The following is a 22,500-nucleotide window of genomic DNA, read 5'->3' on the forward strand; positions in this document are numbered from 1 at the left end:
TCAGAGACCTCCACACACACACACACGCGCAGAACACACACACACGCACACGCGCAGAACACACACACACACACACACACACACACACACCACACGCTGAACACACACACACATTACTGCCATTCTGAGCCAAACCTCTTCAGTCCCGATTCACCCGCAGACAGCCTGAGTTATGATGAATCCTGAAGGAGCGTTTCTGGAGATCTGGTGCTAGTAATGAGGGAAGCTTGCTTTTATTCCCAGATTTAAAAAAAAATATCTATATGAATCTCACAATTCTGACTTTTTTGCTCAGAATCCCAATTTTATACCTTTACAACTCAGAATCCTGTTTTTAGATCTCTTATTTTAGACTTTTCCCCACACTATTCCTATTTTATATCCCACGAATCACTTTTCCCCCCCAGATTCCCGATTTTATATCTCACAATTTAGGCTTTTTCCCTCAGAATTCGGATTCTACATCTTGTGATTCAGACTTTTCCCCCTGAATTGTGAGATAGAGTCAGTTCCCTATTTGATATTTTCCTTCCTGGCGTTAATAAGCTTCCATACATAGAAAATGTCACGTTTTAGAGTGCTCTCTCAAATACCATTTACTTTTATATAATGAAACGTTGTGACGTAATGTTATCCATTATAATGTTACACATTACTTCATATTCCACAGACACTCTCACCTGAGATGTAAAGCGGCTCAAATTAAAAACAGACATGATTACTGGTAAAACACGTGACTTCAGTTCTTTATTTCATTTCCACACCTCGTATTTCCAGAATAACACAAGAGCTCCATACAGTAAAATCAAAGATTCCAGTGTGAAATCCTGCCGGCGCTGAAACGCTTAAAAAACAAAACAAGAGCCAGGACACAAACGCTAACGCTGTAACACTGGTTTTAAAACGCCGCGTGTGCGCAGCTGATTCACTCAGGCTCCGCCCCCTTGCCCCCGTCGCCGCCCTCTGCCGGCTCTCCACACTCCTGCTCCGGTGTCTGATTGGCTGCTTCCTGTGGGCCTGCGCTCTGATTGGCGGGCTCCTTCGCCACCTCCTGCAGGTTGTACTTGCGGAAGAGCATGTAGTCGGAGACGACGCTGACGCAGCACACGCTCTTGATGATCTCGATGATGATGCTCAGCTCAGGGTTGCTGAGGTCCACCTTGTGCAGCGGGTTCATCTTATCCACCAAACCTGAAAGCCAACAGTGAAGAAACATTCATCTTACAGAAGCAGACGCTACCGTGCTCCTAAACCAAAGCATTCATTCAAGAGATTCGTTCAAAAGCGCTGATTCATTCTGTACTGAAACAAGTGAGGCGTCTATGAGTGAGTCATTGAATCAGTCACTCAGTGTGATGATGATGATGATGATGATGGTGACGTACCAGCGACGGCTTTGATGACGTCGTCTCTCTTGCTGTGGCTGCTGTTGCGGGCTTTAAAGCAGATCTGGTACGTGGCCCGCAGCGGCGCCTTGAACCAGCGCTCCAGATACTCGCTCAGGAACTTCTCCATGTCCTCTGGGAACGCCCGACACGTGCCGCTGACCGGCAGCATGCGCAGGATCACACGAGACTTCCTCTTCTTCGTCTGGTGCAGGTCCGACAGGATGTGGTGAACCAGCTCCTCTGGGTCTGGGGGGGGGGGGGGGGGGAGAGAGAGGGGGAGAGAGAGAGAGAGAGAGAGGGGGAGAGAGAGAGAGAGAGAGAGAGAGAGAGAGAGAGAGAGAGAGAGAGAGAGAGAGAGAGAGGGGGAGAGAGAGGGGGAGAGAGAGAGAGAGAGAGAGAGAGAGAGAGAGGGAGAGAGGGGGAGAGGGGGAGAGGGAGAGAGAGAGAGAGAGAGAGAGGGGGAGAGGGAGAGAGAGAGAGAGAGAGAGAGAGAGAGAGAGAGAGAGAGAGAGAGAGAGAGAGAGAGAGAGAGAGAGAGAGAGAGAGAGAGAGAGAGAGAGAGAGAGAGAGTGTTATCACCTGTTCAGGCGGAGCTCATGTGACTCTCTGATCTGACTCTCTCACCGACTCCATGCGTGCGAATGAACACGACGTTATTGGCTCCGCTGTCGACCGCACTGAACCTCTGCTGACGCTTCTTCATCGACGACTGAATCTGAGACACTTCCTTCTTCAGCGCAGCCTCTGCGTCTTCATCACCCTCCTCATCCTCACTGAGGCAGTCTGTGGGCTGCAACACACACACACTACTGTAACACATCTCTATAGCGCACTACTGTAACATCTCTATAGCGCACTACTGTAACACATCTCTATAGTGCACTACTGTAACATCTCTATAGCGCACTACTGTAACATCTCTATAGCGCACTACTGTAACACATCTCTATAGTGCACTACTGTAACATCTCTATAGCGCACTACTGTAACATCTCTATAGTGCACTACTGTAACACATCTCTATAGTGCACTACTGTAACATCTCTATAGTGCACTACTGTAACACATCTCTATAGCGCACTACTGTAACATCTCTATAGCGCACTACTGTAACACATCTCTATAGCGCACTACTGTAACATCTCTATAGCGCACTACTGTAACACATCTCTATAGCACACTACTGTAACACATCTCTATAGCGCACTACTGTAACATCTCTATAACACACTACTGTAACACATCTCTATAGTGCACTACTGTAACATCTCTATAACACACTACTGTAACATCTCTATAGCGCACTACTGTAACACATCTCTATAACACACTACTGTAACACATCTCTATAGTGCACTACTGTAACATCTCTATAACACACTACTGTAACATCTCTATAGCGCACTACTGTAACACATCTCTATAGCGCACTACTGTAACACATCTCTATAACACACTACTGTAACATCTCTATAGCGCACTACTGTAACACATCTCTATAGCGCACTACTGTAACATCTCTATAGTGCACTACTGTAACATCTCTATAGCGCACTACTGTAACATCTCTATAGCGCACTACTGTAACACATCTCTATAGCGCACTACTGTAACACATCTCTATAACACACTACTGTAACACATCTCTATAGCGCACTACTGTAACACATCTCTATAGCGCACTACTGTAACATCTCTATAGCGCACTACTGTAACACATCTCTATAGCGCACTACTGTAACACATCTCTATAACACACTACTGTAACATCTCTATAGCGCACTACTGTAACACATCTCTATAGTGCACTACTGTAACACATCTCTATAGTGCACTATTAACACATCTCTATAGTGCACTACTGTAACACATCTCTATAACACACTACTGTAACATCTCTATAGTGCACTACTGTAACATCTCTATAGTGCACTACTGTAACATCTATAACACACTACTGTAACATCTCTATAGTGCACTACTGTAACACATCTCTATAGTGCACTACTGTAACACATCTCTATAGTGCACTACTGTAACATCTCTATAGTGCACTACTGTAACACATCTCTATAGTGCACTACTGTAACACATCTCTATAGTGCACTACTGTAACACATCTCTATAGTGCACTACTGTAACACATCTATAACCACTACTGTAACCTCTATAGTGCACTACTGTAACAATCTCTATAGTGCACTACTGTAACTACATCTCTATAGTGCACTACTGTAACACATCTCTATAGTGCACTACTGTAACACATCTCTATAGTGCACTACTGTAACACATCTCTATAGTGCACTACTGTAACACATCTATAACACACTACTGTAACATCTCTATAGTGCACTACTGTAACATCTCTATAGCGCACTACTGTAACACATCTCTATAGTGCAACTACTGTAACACATCTATAACACACTACTGTAACACATCTCTATAGCGCACTACTGTAACACATCTCTATAACACACTACTGTAACACATCTCTATAGCGCACTACTGTAACACATCTCTATAACACACTACTCTGTAACATCTCTATAGTGCACTACTGTAACATCTCTATAGTGCACTACTGTAACAATCTCTATAGCGCACTACTGTAACACATCTCTATAGTGCACTACTGTAACATCTCTATAGTGCACTACTGTAACACATCTCTATAACACACTACTGTAACATCTCTATAGTGCACTACTGTAACATCTCTATAGCGCACTACTGTAACACATCTCTATAGTGCACTACTGTAACACATCTATAACACACTACTGTAACACATCTCTATAGCGCACTACTGTAACACATCTCTATAACACACTACTGTAACACATCTCTATAGCGCACTACTGTAACACATCTCTATAACACACTACTGTAACATCTCTATAGTGCACTACTGTAACATCTCTATAGTGCACTACTGTAACATCTCTATAGCGCACTACTGTAACACATCTCTATAGCGCACTACTGTAACACATCTCTATAGCGCACTACTGTAACACATCTCTATAACACACTACTGTAACACATCTCTATAGTGCACTACTGTAACACATCTCTATAACACACTACTGTAACACATCTCTATACTGCACTACAGTAACACATCTCTATAACACACTACTGTAACATCTCTATAGTGCACTACTGTAACATCTCTATAGCGCACTACTGTAACATCTCTATAGTGCAACTACTGTAACATCTCTATAACACACTACTGTAACATCTCTATAGCGCACTACTGTAACATCTCTATAGTGCACTACTGTAACATCTCTATAACACACTACTGTACATCTCTATAACACACTACTGTAACATCTCTATAGTGCACTACTGTAACATCTCTATAGCGCACTACTGTAACACATCTCTATAGTGCACTACTGTAACATCTCTATAGCGCACTACTGTAACATCTCTATAGTGCACTACTGTAACATCTCTATAACACACTACGTAACATCTCTATAGTGCACTACTGTAACATCTCTATAGTGCACTACTGTAACACATCTCTATAGTGCACTACTGTAACACATCTCTATAGCGCACTACTGTAACACATCTCTATAGTGCACTACTGTAACATCTCTATAGCGCACTACTGTAACACATCTCTATAACACACTACTGTAACACATCTCTATAGCGCACTACTGTAACATCTCTATAGCGCACTACTGTAACATCTCTATAGCGCACTACTGTAACATCTCTATAGTGCACTACTGTAACACATCTATAACACACTACTGTAACACATCTCTATAGCGCACTACTGTAACATCTCTATAGCGCACTACTGTAACATCTCTATAGTGCACTACTGTAACACATCTCTATAGTGCACTACTGTAACATCTCTATAGCGCACTACTGTAACATCTCTATAGCGCACTACTGTAACATCTCTATAACACACTACTGTAACATCTCTATAGCGCACTACTGTAACATCTCTATAGTGCACTACTGTAACACATCTCTATAACACACTACTGTAACATCTCTATAGCGCACTACTGTAACATCTCTATAGTGCACTACTGTAACATCTCTATAGTGCACTACTGTAACATCTCTATAGCGCACTACTGTAACATCTCTATAACACACTACTGTAACATCTCTATAGTGCACTACTGTAACATCTCTATAGCGCACTACTGTAACATCTCTATAGCGCACTACTGTAACACATCTCTATAGTGCACTACTGTAACATCTCTATAGCGAACTACTGTAACATCTCTATAGTGCACTACTGTAACATCTCTATAGTGCACTAAAGTAACACATCTCTATAGTGCACTACTGTAACATCTCTATAGCGCACTACTGTAACACATCTCTATAGTGCACTACTGTAACATCTCTATAGCGCACTACTGTAACATCTCTATAGTGCACTACTGTAACATCTCTATAGTGCACTACTGTAACATCTCTATAGTGCACTACTGTAACATCTCTATAGCGCACTACTGTAACACATCTCTATAGTGCACTACTGTAACATCTCTATAGCGCACTACTGTAACATCTCTATAGCGCACTACTGTAACATCTCTATAGCGCACTACTGTAACATCTCTATAGTGCACTACTGTAACATCTCTATAGTGCACTACTGTAACATCTCTATAACACACTACTGTAACATCTCTATAACACACTACTGTAACACATCTCTATAGTGCACTACTGTAACATCTCTATAGTGCACTACTGTAACATCTCTATAGTGCACTACTGTAACACATCTCTATAGTGCACTACTGTAACATCTCTATAGTGCACTACTGTAACATCTCTATAGTGCACTACTGTAACACATCTCTATAGCGCACTACTGTAACATCTCTATAGCGCACTACTGTAACATCTCTATAGCGCACTACTGTAACATCTCTATAGTGCACTACTGTAACATCTCTATAGTGCACTACTGTAACATCTCTATAGTGCACTACTGTAACATCTCTATAGCGCACTACTGTAACATCTCTATAGTGCACTACTGTAACATCTCTATAGCGCACTACTGTAACACATCTCTATAGCGCACTACTGTAACATCTCTATAGTGCACTACTGTAACACATCTCTATAGTGCACTACTGTAACATCTCTATAGCGCACTACTGTAACATCTCTATAGCGCACTACTGTAACATCTCTATAGTGCACTACTGTAACATCTCTATAACACACTACTGTAACACATCTCTATAGCGCACTACTGTAACATCTCTATAGCGCACTACTGTAACATCTCTATAGCGCACTACTGTAACATCTCTATAGTGCACTACTGTAACATCTCTATAACACACTACTGTAACACATCTCTATAGTGCACTACTGTAACATCTCTATAGCGCACTACTGTAACACATCTCTATAACACACTACTGTAACATCTCTATAGCGCACTACTGTAACATCTCTATAGCGCACTACTGTAACATCTCTATAGCGCACTACTGTAACATCTCTATAGCGCACTACTGTAACACATCTCTATAGCGCACTACTGTAACACATCTCTATAACACACTACTGTAACACATCTCTATAAAGCACTACTGTAACACATCTCTATAACACACTACTGTAACACATCTCTATAGCGCACTACTGTAACATCTCTATAACACACTACTGTAACATCTCTATAGCGCACTACTGTAACATCTCTATAGCGCACTACTGTAACATCTCTATAGCGCACTACTGTAACATCTCTATAACGCACTACTGTAACATCTCTATAGTGCACTACTGTAACATCTCTATAGTGCACTACTGTAACATCTCTATAGCGCACTACTGTAACATCTCTATAGCGCACTACTGTAACATCTCTATAGCGCACTACTGTAACACATCTCTATAACACACTACTGTAACATCTCTATAGCGCACTACTGTAACACATCTCTATAGCGCACTACTGTAACACATCTCTATAGCGCACTACTGTAACACATCTCTATAACACACTACTGTAACATCTCTATAGCGCACTACTGTAACACATCTCTATAGCGCACTACTGTAACACATCTCTATAACACACTACTGTAACATCTCTATAGTGCACTACTGTAACACATCTCTATAGTGCACTACTGTAACATCTCTATAGTGCACTACTGTAACACATCTCTATAGTGCACTACTGTAACACATCTCTATAGTGCACTACTGTAACACATCTCTATAGTGCACTACTGTAACACATCTATAACACACTACTGTAACATCTCTATAGTGCACTACTGTAACATCTCTATAGTGCACTACTGTAACACATCTCTATAGTGCACTACTGTAACACATCTCTATAGTGCACTACTGTAACACATCTCTATAGTGCACTACTGTAACACATCTCTATAGTGCACTACTGTAACACATCTCTATAACACACTACTGTAACATCTCTATAGTGCACTACTGTAACATCTCTATAGCGCACTACTGTAACACATCTCTATAGTGCACTACTGTAACACATCTATAACACACTACTGTAACACATCTCTATAGCGCACTACTGTAACACATCTCTATAACACACTACTGTAACACATCTCTATAGCGCACTACTGTAACACATCTCTATAACACACTACTGTAACATCTCTATAGTGCACTACTGTAACATCTCTATAGTGCACTACTGTAACATCTCTATAGCGCACTACTGTAACATCTCTATAGCGCACTACTGTAACACATCTCTATAGTGCACTACTGTAACACATCTCTATAGTGCACTACTGTAACACATCTCTATAACACACTACTGTAACATCTCTATAGTGCACTACTGTAACATCTCTATAGCGCACTACTGTAACACATCTCTATAGTGCACTACTGTAACACATCTATAACACACTACTGTAACACATCTCTATAGCGCACTACTGTAACACATCTCTATAACACACTACTGTAACACATCTCTATAGCGCACTACTGTAACACATCTCTATAACACACTACTGTAACATCTCTATAGTGCACTACTGTAACATCTCTATAGTGCACTACTGTAACATCTCTATAGTGCACTACTGTAACATCTCTATAGCGCACTACTGTAACACATCTCTATAGCGCACTACTGTAACACATCTCTATAGCGCACTACTGTAACACATCTCTATAACACACTACTGTAACACATCTCTATAGTGCACTACTGTAACACATCTCTATAACACACTACTGTAACACATCTCTATACTGCACTACAGTAACACATCTCTATAACACACTACTGTATCATCTCTATAGTGCACTACTGTAACATCTCTATAGCGCACTACTGTAACATCTCTATAGTGCACTACTGTAACATCTCTATAACACACTACTGTAACATCTCTATAGTGCACTACTGTAACATCTCTATAGCGCACTACTGTAACATCTCTATAGTGCACTACTGTAACATCTCTATAACACACTACTGTAACATCTCTATAACACACTACTGTAACATCTCTATAGTGCACTACTGTAACATCTCTATAGCGCACTACTGTAACACATCTCTATAGTGCACTACTGTAACATCTCTATAGCGCACTACTGTAACATCTCTATAGTGCACTACTGTAACATCTCTATAACACACTACTGTAACATCTCTATAGTGCACTACTGTAACATCTCTATAGTGCACTACTGTAACACATCTCTATAGTGCACTACTGTAACACATCTCTATAGCGCATTACTGTAACACATCTCTATAGTGCACTACTGTAACATCTCTATAGCGCACTACTGTAACACATCTCTATATCACACTACTGTAACACATCTCTATAGCGCACTACTGTAACATCTCTATAGCGCACTACTGTAACATCTCTATAGCGCACTACTGTAACATCTCTATAGCGCACTACTGTAACATCTCTATAACACACTACTGTAACATCTCTATAACACACTACTGTAACACATCTCTATAACACACTACTGTAACATCTCTATAGTGCACTACTGTAACATCTCTATAGCGCACTACTGTAACATCTCTATAGCGCACTACTGTAACACATCTCTATAGTGCACTACTGTAACATCTCTATAGCGAACTACTGTAACATCTCTATAGTGCACTACTGTAACATCTCTATAGTGCACTACTGTAACACATCTCTATAGTGCACTACTGTAACATCTCTATAGCGCACTACTGTAACACATCTCTATAGTGCACTACTGTAACATCTCTATAGCGCACTACTGTAACATCTCTATAGTGCACTACTGTAACATCTCTATAGTGCACTACTGTAACATCTCTATAGTGCACTACTGTAACATCTCTATAGCGCACTACTGTAACATCTCTATAGTGCACTACTGTAACATCTCTATAGCGCACTACTGTAACATCTCTATAGCGCACTACTGTAACATCTCTATAGCGCACTACTGTAACATCTCTATAGTGCACTACTGTAACATCTCTATAGTGCACTACTGTAACATCTCTATAACACACTACTGTAACATCTCTATAACACACTACTGTAACACATCTCTATAGTGCACTACTGTAACATCTCTATAGTGCACTACTGTAACATCTCTATAGTGCACTACTGTAACACATCTCTATAGTGCACTACTGTAACATCTCTATAGTGCACTACTGTAACATCTCTATAGCGCACTACTGTAACATCTCTATAGTGCACTACTGTAACATCTCTATAGCGCACTACTGTAACACATCTCTATAGTGCACTACTGTAACATCTCTATAGTGCACTACTGTAACACATCTCTATAGTGCACTACTGTAACATCTCTATAGCGCACTACTGTAACATCTCTATAGCGCACTACTGTAACATCTCTATAGTGCACTACTGTAACATCTCTATAACACACTACTGTAACACATCTCTATAGCGCACTACTGTAACATCTCTATAGCGCACTACTGTAACATCTCTATAGCGCACTACTGTAACATCTCTATAGTGCACTACTGTAACATCTCTATAACACACTACTGTAACACATCTCTATAGTGCACTACTGTAACATCTCTATAGCGCACTACTGTAACATCTCTATAACACACTACTGTAACATCTCTATAGCGCACTACTGTAACATCTCTATAGCGCACTACTGTAACATCTCTATAGCGCACTACTGTAACACATCTCTATAGCGCACTACTGTAACACATCTCTATAACACACTACTGTAACATCTCTATAGCGCACTACTGTAACACATCTCTATAACACACTACTGTAACACATCTCTATAGCGCACTACTGTAACATCTCTATAACACACTACTGTAACATCTCTATAGCGCACTACTGTAACATCTCTATAGCGCACTACTGTAACATCTCTATAGCGCACTACTGTAACATCTCTATAACGCACTACTGTAACATCTCTATAGTGCACTACTGTAACATCTCTATAGTGCACTACTGTAACATCTCTATAGCGCACTACTGTAACATCTCTATAGTGCACTACTGTAACATCTCTATAGTGCACTACTGTAACATCTCTATAGCGCACTACTGTAACATCTCTATAGTGCACTACTGTAACATCTCTATAACGCACTACTGTAACATCTCTATAGTGCACTACTGTAACACATCTCTATAACACACTACTGTAACACATCTCTATAGTGCACTACTGTAACATCTCTATAGTGCACTACTGTAACATCTCTATAGTGCACTACTGTAACACATCTCTATAGTGCACTACTGTAACATCTCTATAGCGCACTACTGTAACATCTCTATAGCGCACTACTGTAACATCTCTATAGCGCACTACTGTAACATCTCTATAGTGCACTACTGTAACATCTCTATAGTGCACTACTGTAACATCTCTATAGCGCACTACTGTAACATCTCTATAGTGCACTACTGTAACATCTCTATAGCGCACTACTGTAACACATCTCTATAGTGCACTACTGTAACATCTCTATAGTGCACTACTGTAACATCTCTATAACACACTACTGTAACACATCTCTATAGCGCACTACTGTAACATCTCTATAGCGCACTACTGTAACATCTCTATAGCGCACTACTGTAACATCTCTATAGTGCACTACTGTAACATCTCTATAACACACTACTGTAACACATCTCTATAGTGCACTACTGTAACATCTCTATAGCGCACTACTGTAACACATCTCTATAACACACTACTGTAACATCTCTATAGCGCACTACTGTAACATCTCTATAGCGCACTACTGTAACATCTCTATAGCGCACTACTGTAACACATCTCTATAGCGCACTACTGTAACACATCTCTATAGCGCACTACTGTAACACATCTCTATAACACACTACTGTAACACATCTCTATAGCGCACTACTGTAACACATCTCTATAACACACTACTGTAACACATCTCTATAGCGCACTACTGTAACATCTCTATAACACACTACTGTAACATCTCTATAGCGCACTACTGTAACATCTCTATAGCGCACTACTGTAACATCTCTATAGCGCACTACTGTAACATCTCTATAACGCACTACTGTAACATCTCTATAGTGCACTACTGTAACATCTCTATAGTGCACTACTGTAACATCTCTATAGCGCACTACTGTAACATCTCTATAGTGCACTACTGTAACATCTCTATAGTGCACTACTGTAACATCTCTATAGCGCACTACTGTAACATCTCTATAGTGCACTACTGTAACATCTCTATAACGCACTACTGTAACATCTCTATAGTGCACTACTGTAACACATCTCTATAACACACTACTGTAACACATCTCTATAGCGCACTACAGTAACACATCTCTATAGCGCACAACTGTAACATCTCTATAACACACTACTGTAACACATCTCTATAGCGCACTACAGTAACACATCTCTATAGCGCACTACTGTAACACATCTCTATAGCGCACTACTGTAACATCTCTATAGTGCACTACTGTAACATCTCTATAGTGCACTACTGTAACATCTCTATAGCGCACTACTGTAACATCTCTATAACGCACTACTGTAACATCTCTATAGTGCACTACTGTAACATCTCTATAACACACTACTGTAACACATCTCTATAGCGCACTACTGTAACACATCTCTATAACACACTACTGTAACATCTCTATAGCGCACTACTGTAACATCTCTATAGCGCACTACTGTAACATCTCTATAGTGCACTACTGTAACATCTCTATAGCGCACTACTGTAACATCTCTATAGTGCACTACTGTAACATCTCTATAGTGCACTACTGTAACATCTCTATAGCGCACTACTGTAACATCTCTATAGTGCACTACTGTAACATCTCTATAACGCACTACTGTAACATCTCTATAGTGCACTACTGTAACACATCTCTATAACACACTACTGTAACACATCTCTATAGCGCACTACAGTAACACATCTCTATAGCGCACAACTGTAACATCTCTATAACACACTACTGTAACACATCTCTATAGCGCACTACAGTAACACATCTCTATAGCGCACTACTGTAACACATCTCTATAGCGCACTACTGTAACATCTCTATAGTGCACTACTGTAACATCTCTATAGTGCACTACTGTAACATCTCTATAGCGCACTACTGTAACATCTCTATAACGCACTACTGTAACATCTCTATAGTGCACTACTGTAACATCTCTATAACACACTACTGTAACACATCTCTATAGCGCACTACTGTAACACATCTCTATAACACACTACTGTAACATCTCTATAGCGCACTACTGTAACATCTCTATAGCGCACTACTGTAACATCTCTATAGTGCACTACTGTAACATCTCTATAACACACTACTGTAACATCTCTATAGCGCACTACTGTAACACATCTCTATAGTGCACTACTGTAACACATCTCTATAGTGCACTACTGTAACATCTCTATAGTGCACTACTGTAACACATCTCTATAGTGCACTACTGTAACATCTCTATAGCGCACTACTGTAACATCTCTATAGTGCACTACTGTAACACATCTCTATAGTGCACTACTGTAACACATCTCTATAGTGCACTACTGTAACATCTCTATAGTGCACTACTGTAACACATCTCTATAGCGCACTACTGTAACATCTCTATAGTGCACTACTGTAACACATCTTTATAGTGCACTACTGTAACACATCTCTATAGTGCACTACTGTAACACATCTCTATAGTGCACTACTGTAACACATCTCTATAGTGCACTATTAACACATCTCTATAGTGCACTATACTACAGTTACACATCTCTATAGTGCACTAGACTACAGTAACACATCTCAACAGTGCACTAAACTACAGTAAGATCTCTATAGTGCACTATACTACAGTAACACATCTCTATAGTGGACTATACTACAGTAACACATCTCTATAGTGCACTATACTACAGTAACACATCTCTATAGTGGACTATACTACAGTAACACATCTCTATAGCGCACTATTAACACATCTCTATAGTGCACTACAGTAACATCTCTATAGTGCACTATACTACAGTAACACATCTCTATAGCGCACTATTAACACATCTCTATAGTGCACTACAGTAACATCTCTATAGTGCACTATACTACAGTAACACACTACAGTTACACATCTCTATAGTGCACTATACTACAGTAACACATCTCTATAGTGGACTATACTACAGTAACACATCTCTATAGTGCACTATACCACAGTTACACATCTCTATAGTGCACTATACTACAGTAACACATCTCTATAGTACACTATTAACACATCTCTATAGTGCACTAAACTACAGTAAGATCTCTATAGTGCACTAGACTACAGTAACACATCTCAATAGTGCACTATACTACAGTAACACCTCTCTATAGTGCACTAAACTACAGTAAAATCTCTATAGTGCACTAGACTACAGTAACACATCTCAACAGTGCACTAAACTACAGTAAGATCTCTATAGTGCACTAGACTACAGTAACACATCTCTATAGTGGACTATACTACAGTAACATCTCAATAGTGCACTATACTACAGTAACACCTCTCTATAGTGCACTAAACTACAGTAACACATCTCTATAGTGGACTATACTACAGTAACATCTCAATAGTGCACTATACTACAGTAACACCTCTCTATAGTGCACTAAACTACAGTAAGATCTCTATAGTGCACTAGACTACAGTAACACATCTCAACAGTGCACTAAACTACACTAAGATCTCTATAGTGCACTAGACTACAGTAACACATCTCTATAGTGCACTAAACTACAGTAAGATCTCTATAGTGCACTAGACTACAGTAACACATCTCTATAGTGGACTATACTACAGTAACACATCTCTATAGTGCACTAGACTACAGTAAGATCTCTATAGTGCACTATACTACAGTAACACATCTCTATAGTGCACTATACTACAGTAACTCCTCTCTATAGTGCACTAAACTACAGTAAGATCTCTATAGTGCACTAGACTACAGTAACACATCTCAACAGTGCACTAAACTACAGTAAGATCTCTATAGTGCACTAGACTACAGTAACACATCTCTATAGTGGACTATGCTACAGTAACATCTCAATAGTGCACTATACTACAGTAACACCTCTCTATAGTGCACTAAACTACAGTAAGATCTCTATAGTGCACTAGACTACAGTAACACATCTCAACAGAGCACTAAACTACAGTAAGATCTCTATAGTGCACTAGACTACAGTAACACATCTCTATAGTGCACTAAACTACAGTAAGATCTCTATAGTGCACTAGACTACAGTAACACATCTCTATAGTGGACTATACTACAGTAACACATCTCTATAGTGCACTATACTACAGTAACACATCTCTATAGTGCACTATACTACAGTAACATATCTCTATAGTGCACTATACTACAGTAACACATCTCTATAGTGCACTATACTACAGTAACACATCTCAATAGTGCACTATACTACAGTAAGATCTCTATAGTGCACTAGACTACAGTAACACATCTCAATAGTGCACTATACTACAGTAACACCTCTCTATAGTGCACTATACTACAGTAACACATCTCAATAGTGCACTATACTACAGTAAGATCTCTATAGTGCACTAGACTACAGTAACACATGTCAATAGTGCACTATACTACAGTAACACCTCTCTATAGTGCACTATACTACAGTAACACCTCTCTATAGTGCACTATACTACAGTAACACATCTCTATAGTGCACTATACTACAGTAACACATCTCAATAGTGCACTATACTACAGTAAGATCTCTATAGTGCACTAGACTACAGTAACACATCTCAATAGTGCACTATACTACAGTAACACCTCTCTATAGTGCACTAAACTACAGTAAGATCTCTATAGTGCATTAGACTACAGTAACAAATCTCAACAGTGCACTAAACTACAGTAAGATCTCTATAGTGCACTAGACTACAGTAACACATCTCGATAGTGCACTATACTACAGTAACACATCTCTATAGTGCACTATACTACAGTAACACATCTCTATAGTAACACATCTCTGACGTCATGCTGCTCACCTGCTCAGGGCCGTAGAGCGCGTCCGCGTACTCGTTGAGGAGGCTGTAGGCTTCGCTCGTGCACTTGCGCTCGTTCATGTTGCAGGTGACGAGCACCCCCTGCGCTCCCATCTCCAGCTCGCGGGAACCCTTGTGTCTCTTGTGCGCGTGTCCGCCGAAGCGCTTCCTGGTCCTCTTGTGCGTGTCAGACATAACTAGCTTTATCAAACAAATCTCCTTGAGATTAAAAAGTGTTGAAGAAACTCTGAGGGTGTAAACGCGCTCCGGGCACACGCGTGTGTGTTTGTGTCAGTCGCGCTTCAAGCGTTCCACGGCACGCGTCATACAGGGCAACGAATGGGACATTTGATTACGAAACGCGTTTTGACGCAGTTTCAAATCAGAAGTTCCATAAATATGCATCACACGAACTGTTTCATAAAAAGATAATGACATTTGCATAAATAAAAAGTTTTGGTCAACACTTGAAGCTTTTATGTATTAACAATGCATTTGTAATATGTATGTTGCAATGCATTACGCAATTTGTAATCAAAAGTTATACTGTAATATGTGCAGATTCCTGTTATATATAAAATATGTTGTTTATCATGTGTTTTAATGCATTTTTCGGTACGACTTAACAATAAGGTTCATTAGTTAACAATAATTAATGTATTAAACTCAAAATACATTTGTTACAGCCTTTATTGATCTTTGTGATTGTTAGTAAAAATACAGCTGATCATTGTTCATGTTAGTGCATTAACTAATGTTAACAAATACAACCTATGATTTCAATAATGTATTAGTAAATGTTGAAATTAATATTAACTAAGATTAATACAGTATGCTGTGTACGTGCAGTTCATTATTAGTTTATGTTAACTAATGTAGTGAACCTTATTGTAAAGTGTCACCCATTATTCTTTCTAAAGTTGTAACAATGAATAGATAAGATTTAAATGTATTATAACTGTGGTGACTGTGTGCAGTTTTATCATATAACGCAGGTGCATTACAAGGCATGATTAATAATCATTTTTAATGCATTATATATAGACTTCATGTAAAGTGTTAACACAATGTACAAGTCACCTTTAAAATAACTGCTTATTTACAAAACCATTGAATATTAAAAACAATATTTCTGTGGAGTGAATTTCATTCATAGAGAGAGTCTGAACTGGAATACATCATCACTATATACACATACACACACTACACACACACACACTGGAGACGTTTCTACAACACATCAATGTTTCTAAAATATGCATCAACTCTTTACAAAAGGTTTTATTCACAGCTTTCTTCAAGGGTTGTTCATAAATGAAAATTAGCCCATGATTTACTCTCCCTGAACTCATCCTAGGTGTGTATGACACTCTTCTCTCAGACGAACACTATCAGAGTTATATTAAACATGTCCTGGCTCTTCCCAGCTTTATAATGACAGTGAATGGCCCTTTCTGTTATAAAGTCAATAAAAGTGCATCCATCCATTATAACACTTTTATTCACTTTTATGATGCTCAGAGATGCACTTTTATGTTGAATATATGCACTTTTATGATGGACAGATGCACTTTTATGATGGACAGATGCACTTTTATGATGGACAGATGCACTTTTATGATGGATAGATGCACTTTTATGATGAATAGATGCACTTTTATGATGGACAGATGCACTTTTATGATGGATAGATGCACTTTTATGATGGACAGATGCACTTTTATGATGGATAGATGCACTTTTATGATGGACAGATGCACTTTTATCATGGATAGATGCACTTTTATGATGGACAGATGCACTTTTATGATGGACAGATGCACTTTTATCATGGATAGATGCACTTTTATGATGAATAGATGCACTTTTATGATGGACAGATGCACTTTTATCATGGATAGATGCACTTTTATGATGGACAGATGCACTTTTATGATGGACAGATGCACTTTTATGATGGATAGATGCACTTTTATGATGGACAGATGCACTTTTATGATGGATAGATGCACTTTTATGATGGATAGATGCACTTTTATGATGGACAGATGCACTTTTATGATGGATAGATGCACTTTTATGATGAATAGATGCACTTTTATGATGGACAGATGCACTTTTATCATGGATAGATGCACTTTTATGATGGACAGATGCACTTTTATGATGGACAGATGCACTTTTATGATGGATAGATGCACTTTTATGATGAATAGATGCACTTTTATGGACTTCATAACAGAAAGGGCCATTGACTGCCGTTATAAAGCTTGGAAGAGCCAGCACATGTTTAATATAACTCAGATAGTGTTCGTCTGACAGAAGAGTGTCATACACACCTAGGATGGCTTCAGGGAGAGTAAATCATGGGATATCTTCACTTGTGTGTGAGCTACCCCTTTACACTGATGACAGGCGTGACTGTGCTCATCTGAGTGCAGTGGATCTGCAGGCGTGTAGTGTTCTGGCCGTGATTGGCCCAGACTCCCACTGGAAGAAGCCGCAGCGGTGGCGTGTGACGGGGCAGCAGAAGAACACACGCCCGTGGTTCGGGCCCCCGTTCCCCACCGTCAGGCGCCGGGCCCTGCGGCCACACACACACAGAGGAGCCGTGCGCTTCCCAGAGACACTGGCAGCAGTGGGGCCAGGGGGGCGGGGCCTGAGGGGGGGTGGGGCTCTGTGAGCACTGGGGGGCGGGGCTTTGTGAATGCCGAGGGGCGTGTCTCTGCGAACACTGGGGGGCGGGGCTCTGTGAGCGCTGGAGGGCGGGGCTTTGTGAACGCTGGGGGGCGGGGCTTTGTGAATGCCGAGGGGCGTGTCTCTGCGAACACTGGGGGGCGGGGCTCTGAGAGCGCTGGAGGGCGGGGCTTTGTGGATGCTGGGGGGCGGGGCTCTGTGAGTGCTGGTGGGTGTGTCTCTGTGAATGCTGAAGGGGGCGTGGCCTAAGAAGCGAGAGAGCGGCCCGTACGGGTCTGTGTGTGTGTGTGAGTTTGTGTGTGTGAGTGTGTGAGGGACCGGTCTGGGTGTTTTAAAGAGACTGGTGGAGACACAGGAGACGGTGGGTTTGAGCCGGTCTGATGTGGTTTCGTTGGGTCTGTTCTCGTCAGGCTCCTCCCCCAGAGCAACAGGCTCCTCCCCCTCCTCGGTCAGCAGGACTCCGTCGCTCCAGCAGGCGTCTGGGGTCTCGGGGTCGTAGGTCGTGTCGGAGAGCCCGGCCAGCGCGGTGTTGCTAGTCTTCTGGAGGTTTCCCAGCGGTGTGTTTGTGCTGGAGAGGACGGTGACCAGCGACACCAGCGCTCGACACACACTCGTCTGCGGCTCGTCACACACACTCTGAGCGGCGCGACACACACTCGTCTGCGGCTCGTCACACACACTCTGAGCGGCGAGACACACACTTGGAGCGAAGCGACACACACTCGTCTGCGGCTCGTCACACACACTCTGAGCGGCGAGACACACACTTGGAGCGAAGCGACACACACTCGTCTGCGGCTCGTCACACACACTCTGAGCGGCGCGACACACACTCGTCTGCGGCTCGTCACACACACTCAGAGCAGAGCGCCACACACTCGTCTGCGGCTTGTCACACACACTCGGCGTTGCACAGATGTTCCCCCGCTGAGGTCTGGGCTTCACCAGTGCCTGAGAGAGAGAGAGAGAGAGAGAGAGAGAGAGAGAGAGAGAGAGAGAGAGATGCTGCTATAATAACCCTCAGCGCTGGCTCCTGATTGGCTGTGATGTCATGCAGGGGGCGGAGTCACTCACCCGCTGCAGAGTCCTGGTGAGGGTCATGAAACAGCCGTCACACACCATCCTCCACGCCAGCAGAGCCGTGTTCCTCGCGTCCACCAGACCTGCGCACAGAGTGTGTGTGTGTGTGTGATGATTCTGGAATCCACTGCTGCATCAATGTATATTTAATGAGTGATTATAATCTTGATTATGATCAAATATCTGTAAGGAAGCTCTAAAAAAATTTCAGAGGACTGTAAAATGAGCCAAATCAAAGTATTTCGTTGAGCTAATAGAAAAAAAACGCTAACAATCCTAGGTTATTATTTAATATTATAAATACAGTTATAAACCCTCCTATATTAAATCTAGATCCGACCCCATTGATACGCAAGAACATTTAAAACTACGATTGAGGATCTTCGAGGAATTATCCCACAAACGAGCGGAGACTCTGTAGGCCGTGTGACACAGACTGCAGTTTTTAATCATGTGAACTCATAATCAGCGGCGGCGGGGAACCCAACCGGGCCAGGTATAGCCCTAACCCTAGCCCTCAGGGGAAGGGCTGGTTTGAGACCCAACCGGGCCAGGTATAGCCCTAACCCTAGCCCTCAGCGGAAGGGGAAGGGCTGGTTTGAGACCCAACCGGGCCAGGTATAGCCCTAACCCTAGCCCTCAGGGGAAGGGGAAGGCTGGTTTGAGACCCAACCGGGCCAGGTATAGCCCTAACCCTAGCCCTCAGGGGAAGGGGAAGGCTGGTTTGAGACCCAACCGGGCCAGGTATAGCCCTAACCCTAGCCCTCAGCGGAAGGGGAAGGCTGGTTTGAGACCCAACCGGGCCAGGTATAGCCCTAACCCTAGCCCTCAGCGGAAGGGGAAGGCTGGTTTGAGTCCTGCCTGGCCGCTAGAAGCATGGCTGTGGCTCGTACACCTCGAGGTGGACTTCACTTATATGTGGTGTGCCACAAGGCTCTATCCTGGCCCCAACGCTCTTTCGCTTTATATGTTCGCCATTGGGAGACATTTTCTATAAGTATGACATCGGATTTCAGTGCTATGCAGATATATAACCGTTAACAAGCGGAGTCGCCTGGAGCCTCTCCTGTCCTGCCTGATCTCACATCATGGCTGGCTCCTGACGCTTTAGATCTGGCTGAAGACCAGAGGAACAGCACAGTTCAGTTTCAGCATCGATAGCTCCCTGAGTTTGAATGCACAGATACATCATGTGCTAAAGCCAAGTTTATTTTTCATCTGAGAAATTTGGCTTAGATGAGATCATGTCTGACGTATCAGAGACTCGTATATCATCAAGAGTTGATTACTGTTGCAGGGGTATTAGCCAATATTAAAAACACGAGCGCACCCCCCCGTCCTTGGTCTCTACATCGGCTCCCTGTGCGAGACAGGACCGGTTTTAAACTTCTTTCACTGCTGTATGATCTCTTCATGGCCGTGCAGACTAACTCGTCACTCATCAGATCTGCGGATGGAGATGAGGAGGAGCTCGGAGACTCGACTGGAGAGCCAGAAAGCGGATCGCTGAAGCCTAGCTCTCCTAGAGAGGAAGAACGACTCGTCCTGATGCTTTGAGACGACTCTCCTGGGTATAGTTAGAGCCCGGGCAAATCCAGCCTTGAGGAAGGTGTGTGTGTGTGTGTGTGTGTGTGTGTGTGTGTACCTGAGTGCTCTCGGCCGGTGAACTGGATGCCGAGGTCCAGCAGAGCTCCTCTCAGACCCTTGGGCTTCCTGTTATAGAACAGCTGACACACACACACACACACACTTTACTGCGCTGTTCAATAATCTCATACAATAAACAGTGGAGAAGACCAATGATTTCTAGCCTGTGCCAGAGAGCTGTGAGTGTGTGTGTATGTGTGTGTGAGAGACTGTATAAGTGTGTGTTTGTGTGTATGTGTATAAGTGTGTGTGTGTGTTTGTGTAAGTGTGCGTGTGTGTGTGTAAGTGTGCGTGTGTGTGTAAGTGTGCGTGTGTGTGTAAGTGTGCGTGTGTGTGTTACCCTGTATGTGGCACGCAGGTCGATCCAGCTCTTCAGAGCTTCAGGAACTCTCAGCTGCTTCCGCTTGCACTCGTACAGCAAACAAACACCCAGATCCCAGTCTACATCAACACACACACACACACACACACACACACACACGTGAACCTTCTACATCAACAACACACACACACACGTTACACGTGAACCTTCTACATCAACACACACGAGCCATGAGCGAGTGATTCTCACCTGACCATGTGACGAAAGCGCAGGCGTGTCCTGAGGGGGCGGGGCCAGAGCTGTCCGTCTCGTAGGCCACGCCCCTCTCCTGCTGGAGGCCCTGCAGCCAGCGCACGAACCTGGACAGGCAGATGTGGAGCGGGGGGGGCGGAGTCCACCTGATCCTGTTAGCCAATCACACGTCAGACACACACAGCACTGATCCTGTCAGCCAATCACATGCTCAGACACACACTCTCTCACGCTCAGACACTCTCTCTCTCTCACACACACACCTGTGTGATGCCCCGTGAGCTGCGAGCAGAAGCCTGATAGCACCGGTCTCTCACACACACACACACACACACACACACACACACCTGTGTGATGCCCGTGAGCTGCGAGCAGAAGCCTGATAGCACCGGTCTCTCTCACACACACACACACACACACACACACACACCTGTGTGATGCCCG

General features: G+C 42.3%; 2 protein-coding genes across 2 annotated transcripts in view; both read right to left on the bottom strand.

Annotated features, from left to right (window-relative positions):
- Positions 1-925: 925 nt before the first annotated feature.
- On the bottom strand, positions 926-16,389 carry thumpd1 (THUMP domain containing 1). Its single transcript, XM_056244713.1, has 4 exons — positions 16,062-16,389; positions 2,013-2,178; positions 1,386-1,634; positions 926-1,191 (listed from the first exon to the last, which is right to left on the bottom strand). The coding sequence occupies exons 1-4, from the start codon at positions 16,251-16,253 to the stop codon at positions 926-928; spliced, it is 873 nt and encodes a 290-aa protein (XP_056100688.1). The 5' UTR covers positions 16,254-16,389.
- A 2,081-nt stretch (positions 16,390-18,470) lies between these two features.
- eri2 (ERI1 exoribonuclease family member 2) overlaps positions 18,471-22,500 on the bottom strand; it is a 7,280-nt gene continuing 3,250 nt past the window's right edge. Inside the window, 6 exon segments of the mRNA XM_056244714.1 lie at positions 18,471-19,706; positions 19,830-19,918; positions 21,481-21,562; positions 21,823-21,923; positions 22,054-22,189; positions 22,191-22,208. Of these exon segments, the coding sequence (XP_056100689.1) occupies positions 18,486-19,706; positions 19,830-19,918; positions 21,481-21,562; positions 21,823-21,923; positions 22,054-22,189; positions 22,191-22,208 (1,647 nt within the window). The 3' untranslated portion in view covers positions 18,471-18,485.

This window comes from Rhinichthys klamathensis, unplaced genomic scaffold (assembly GCF_029890125.1).
Source record: "Rhinichthys klamathensis goyatoka isolate OS25496 unplaced genomic scaffold, OSU_Roscu_1.1 h1tg001057l_1, whole genome shotgun sequence".
NCBI lineage: Eukaryota > Metazoa > Chordata > Actinopteri > Cypriniformes > Leuciscidae > Rhinichthys > Rhinichthys klamathensis.

Bases quoted from the DNA above. Each gene is read 5' to 3' on its own strand.
- thumpd1 (XM_056244713.1), bottom strand. From the start codon at position 16,253: ATGTCTGACACGCACAAGAGGACCAGGAAGCGCTTCGGCGGACACGCG. The intron at 2,179-16,061 runs GTGAGCAGCATG...TGTGTGTTGCAG, and splicing joins CGCTCTACGGCCCTGAGCAG to CCCACAGACTGCCTCAGTGA. The intron at 1,192-1,385 runs GTACGTCACCAT...GTTGGCTTTCAG, and splicing joins CGTCATCAAAGCCGTCGCTG to GTTTGGTGGATAAGATGAAC.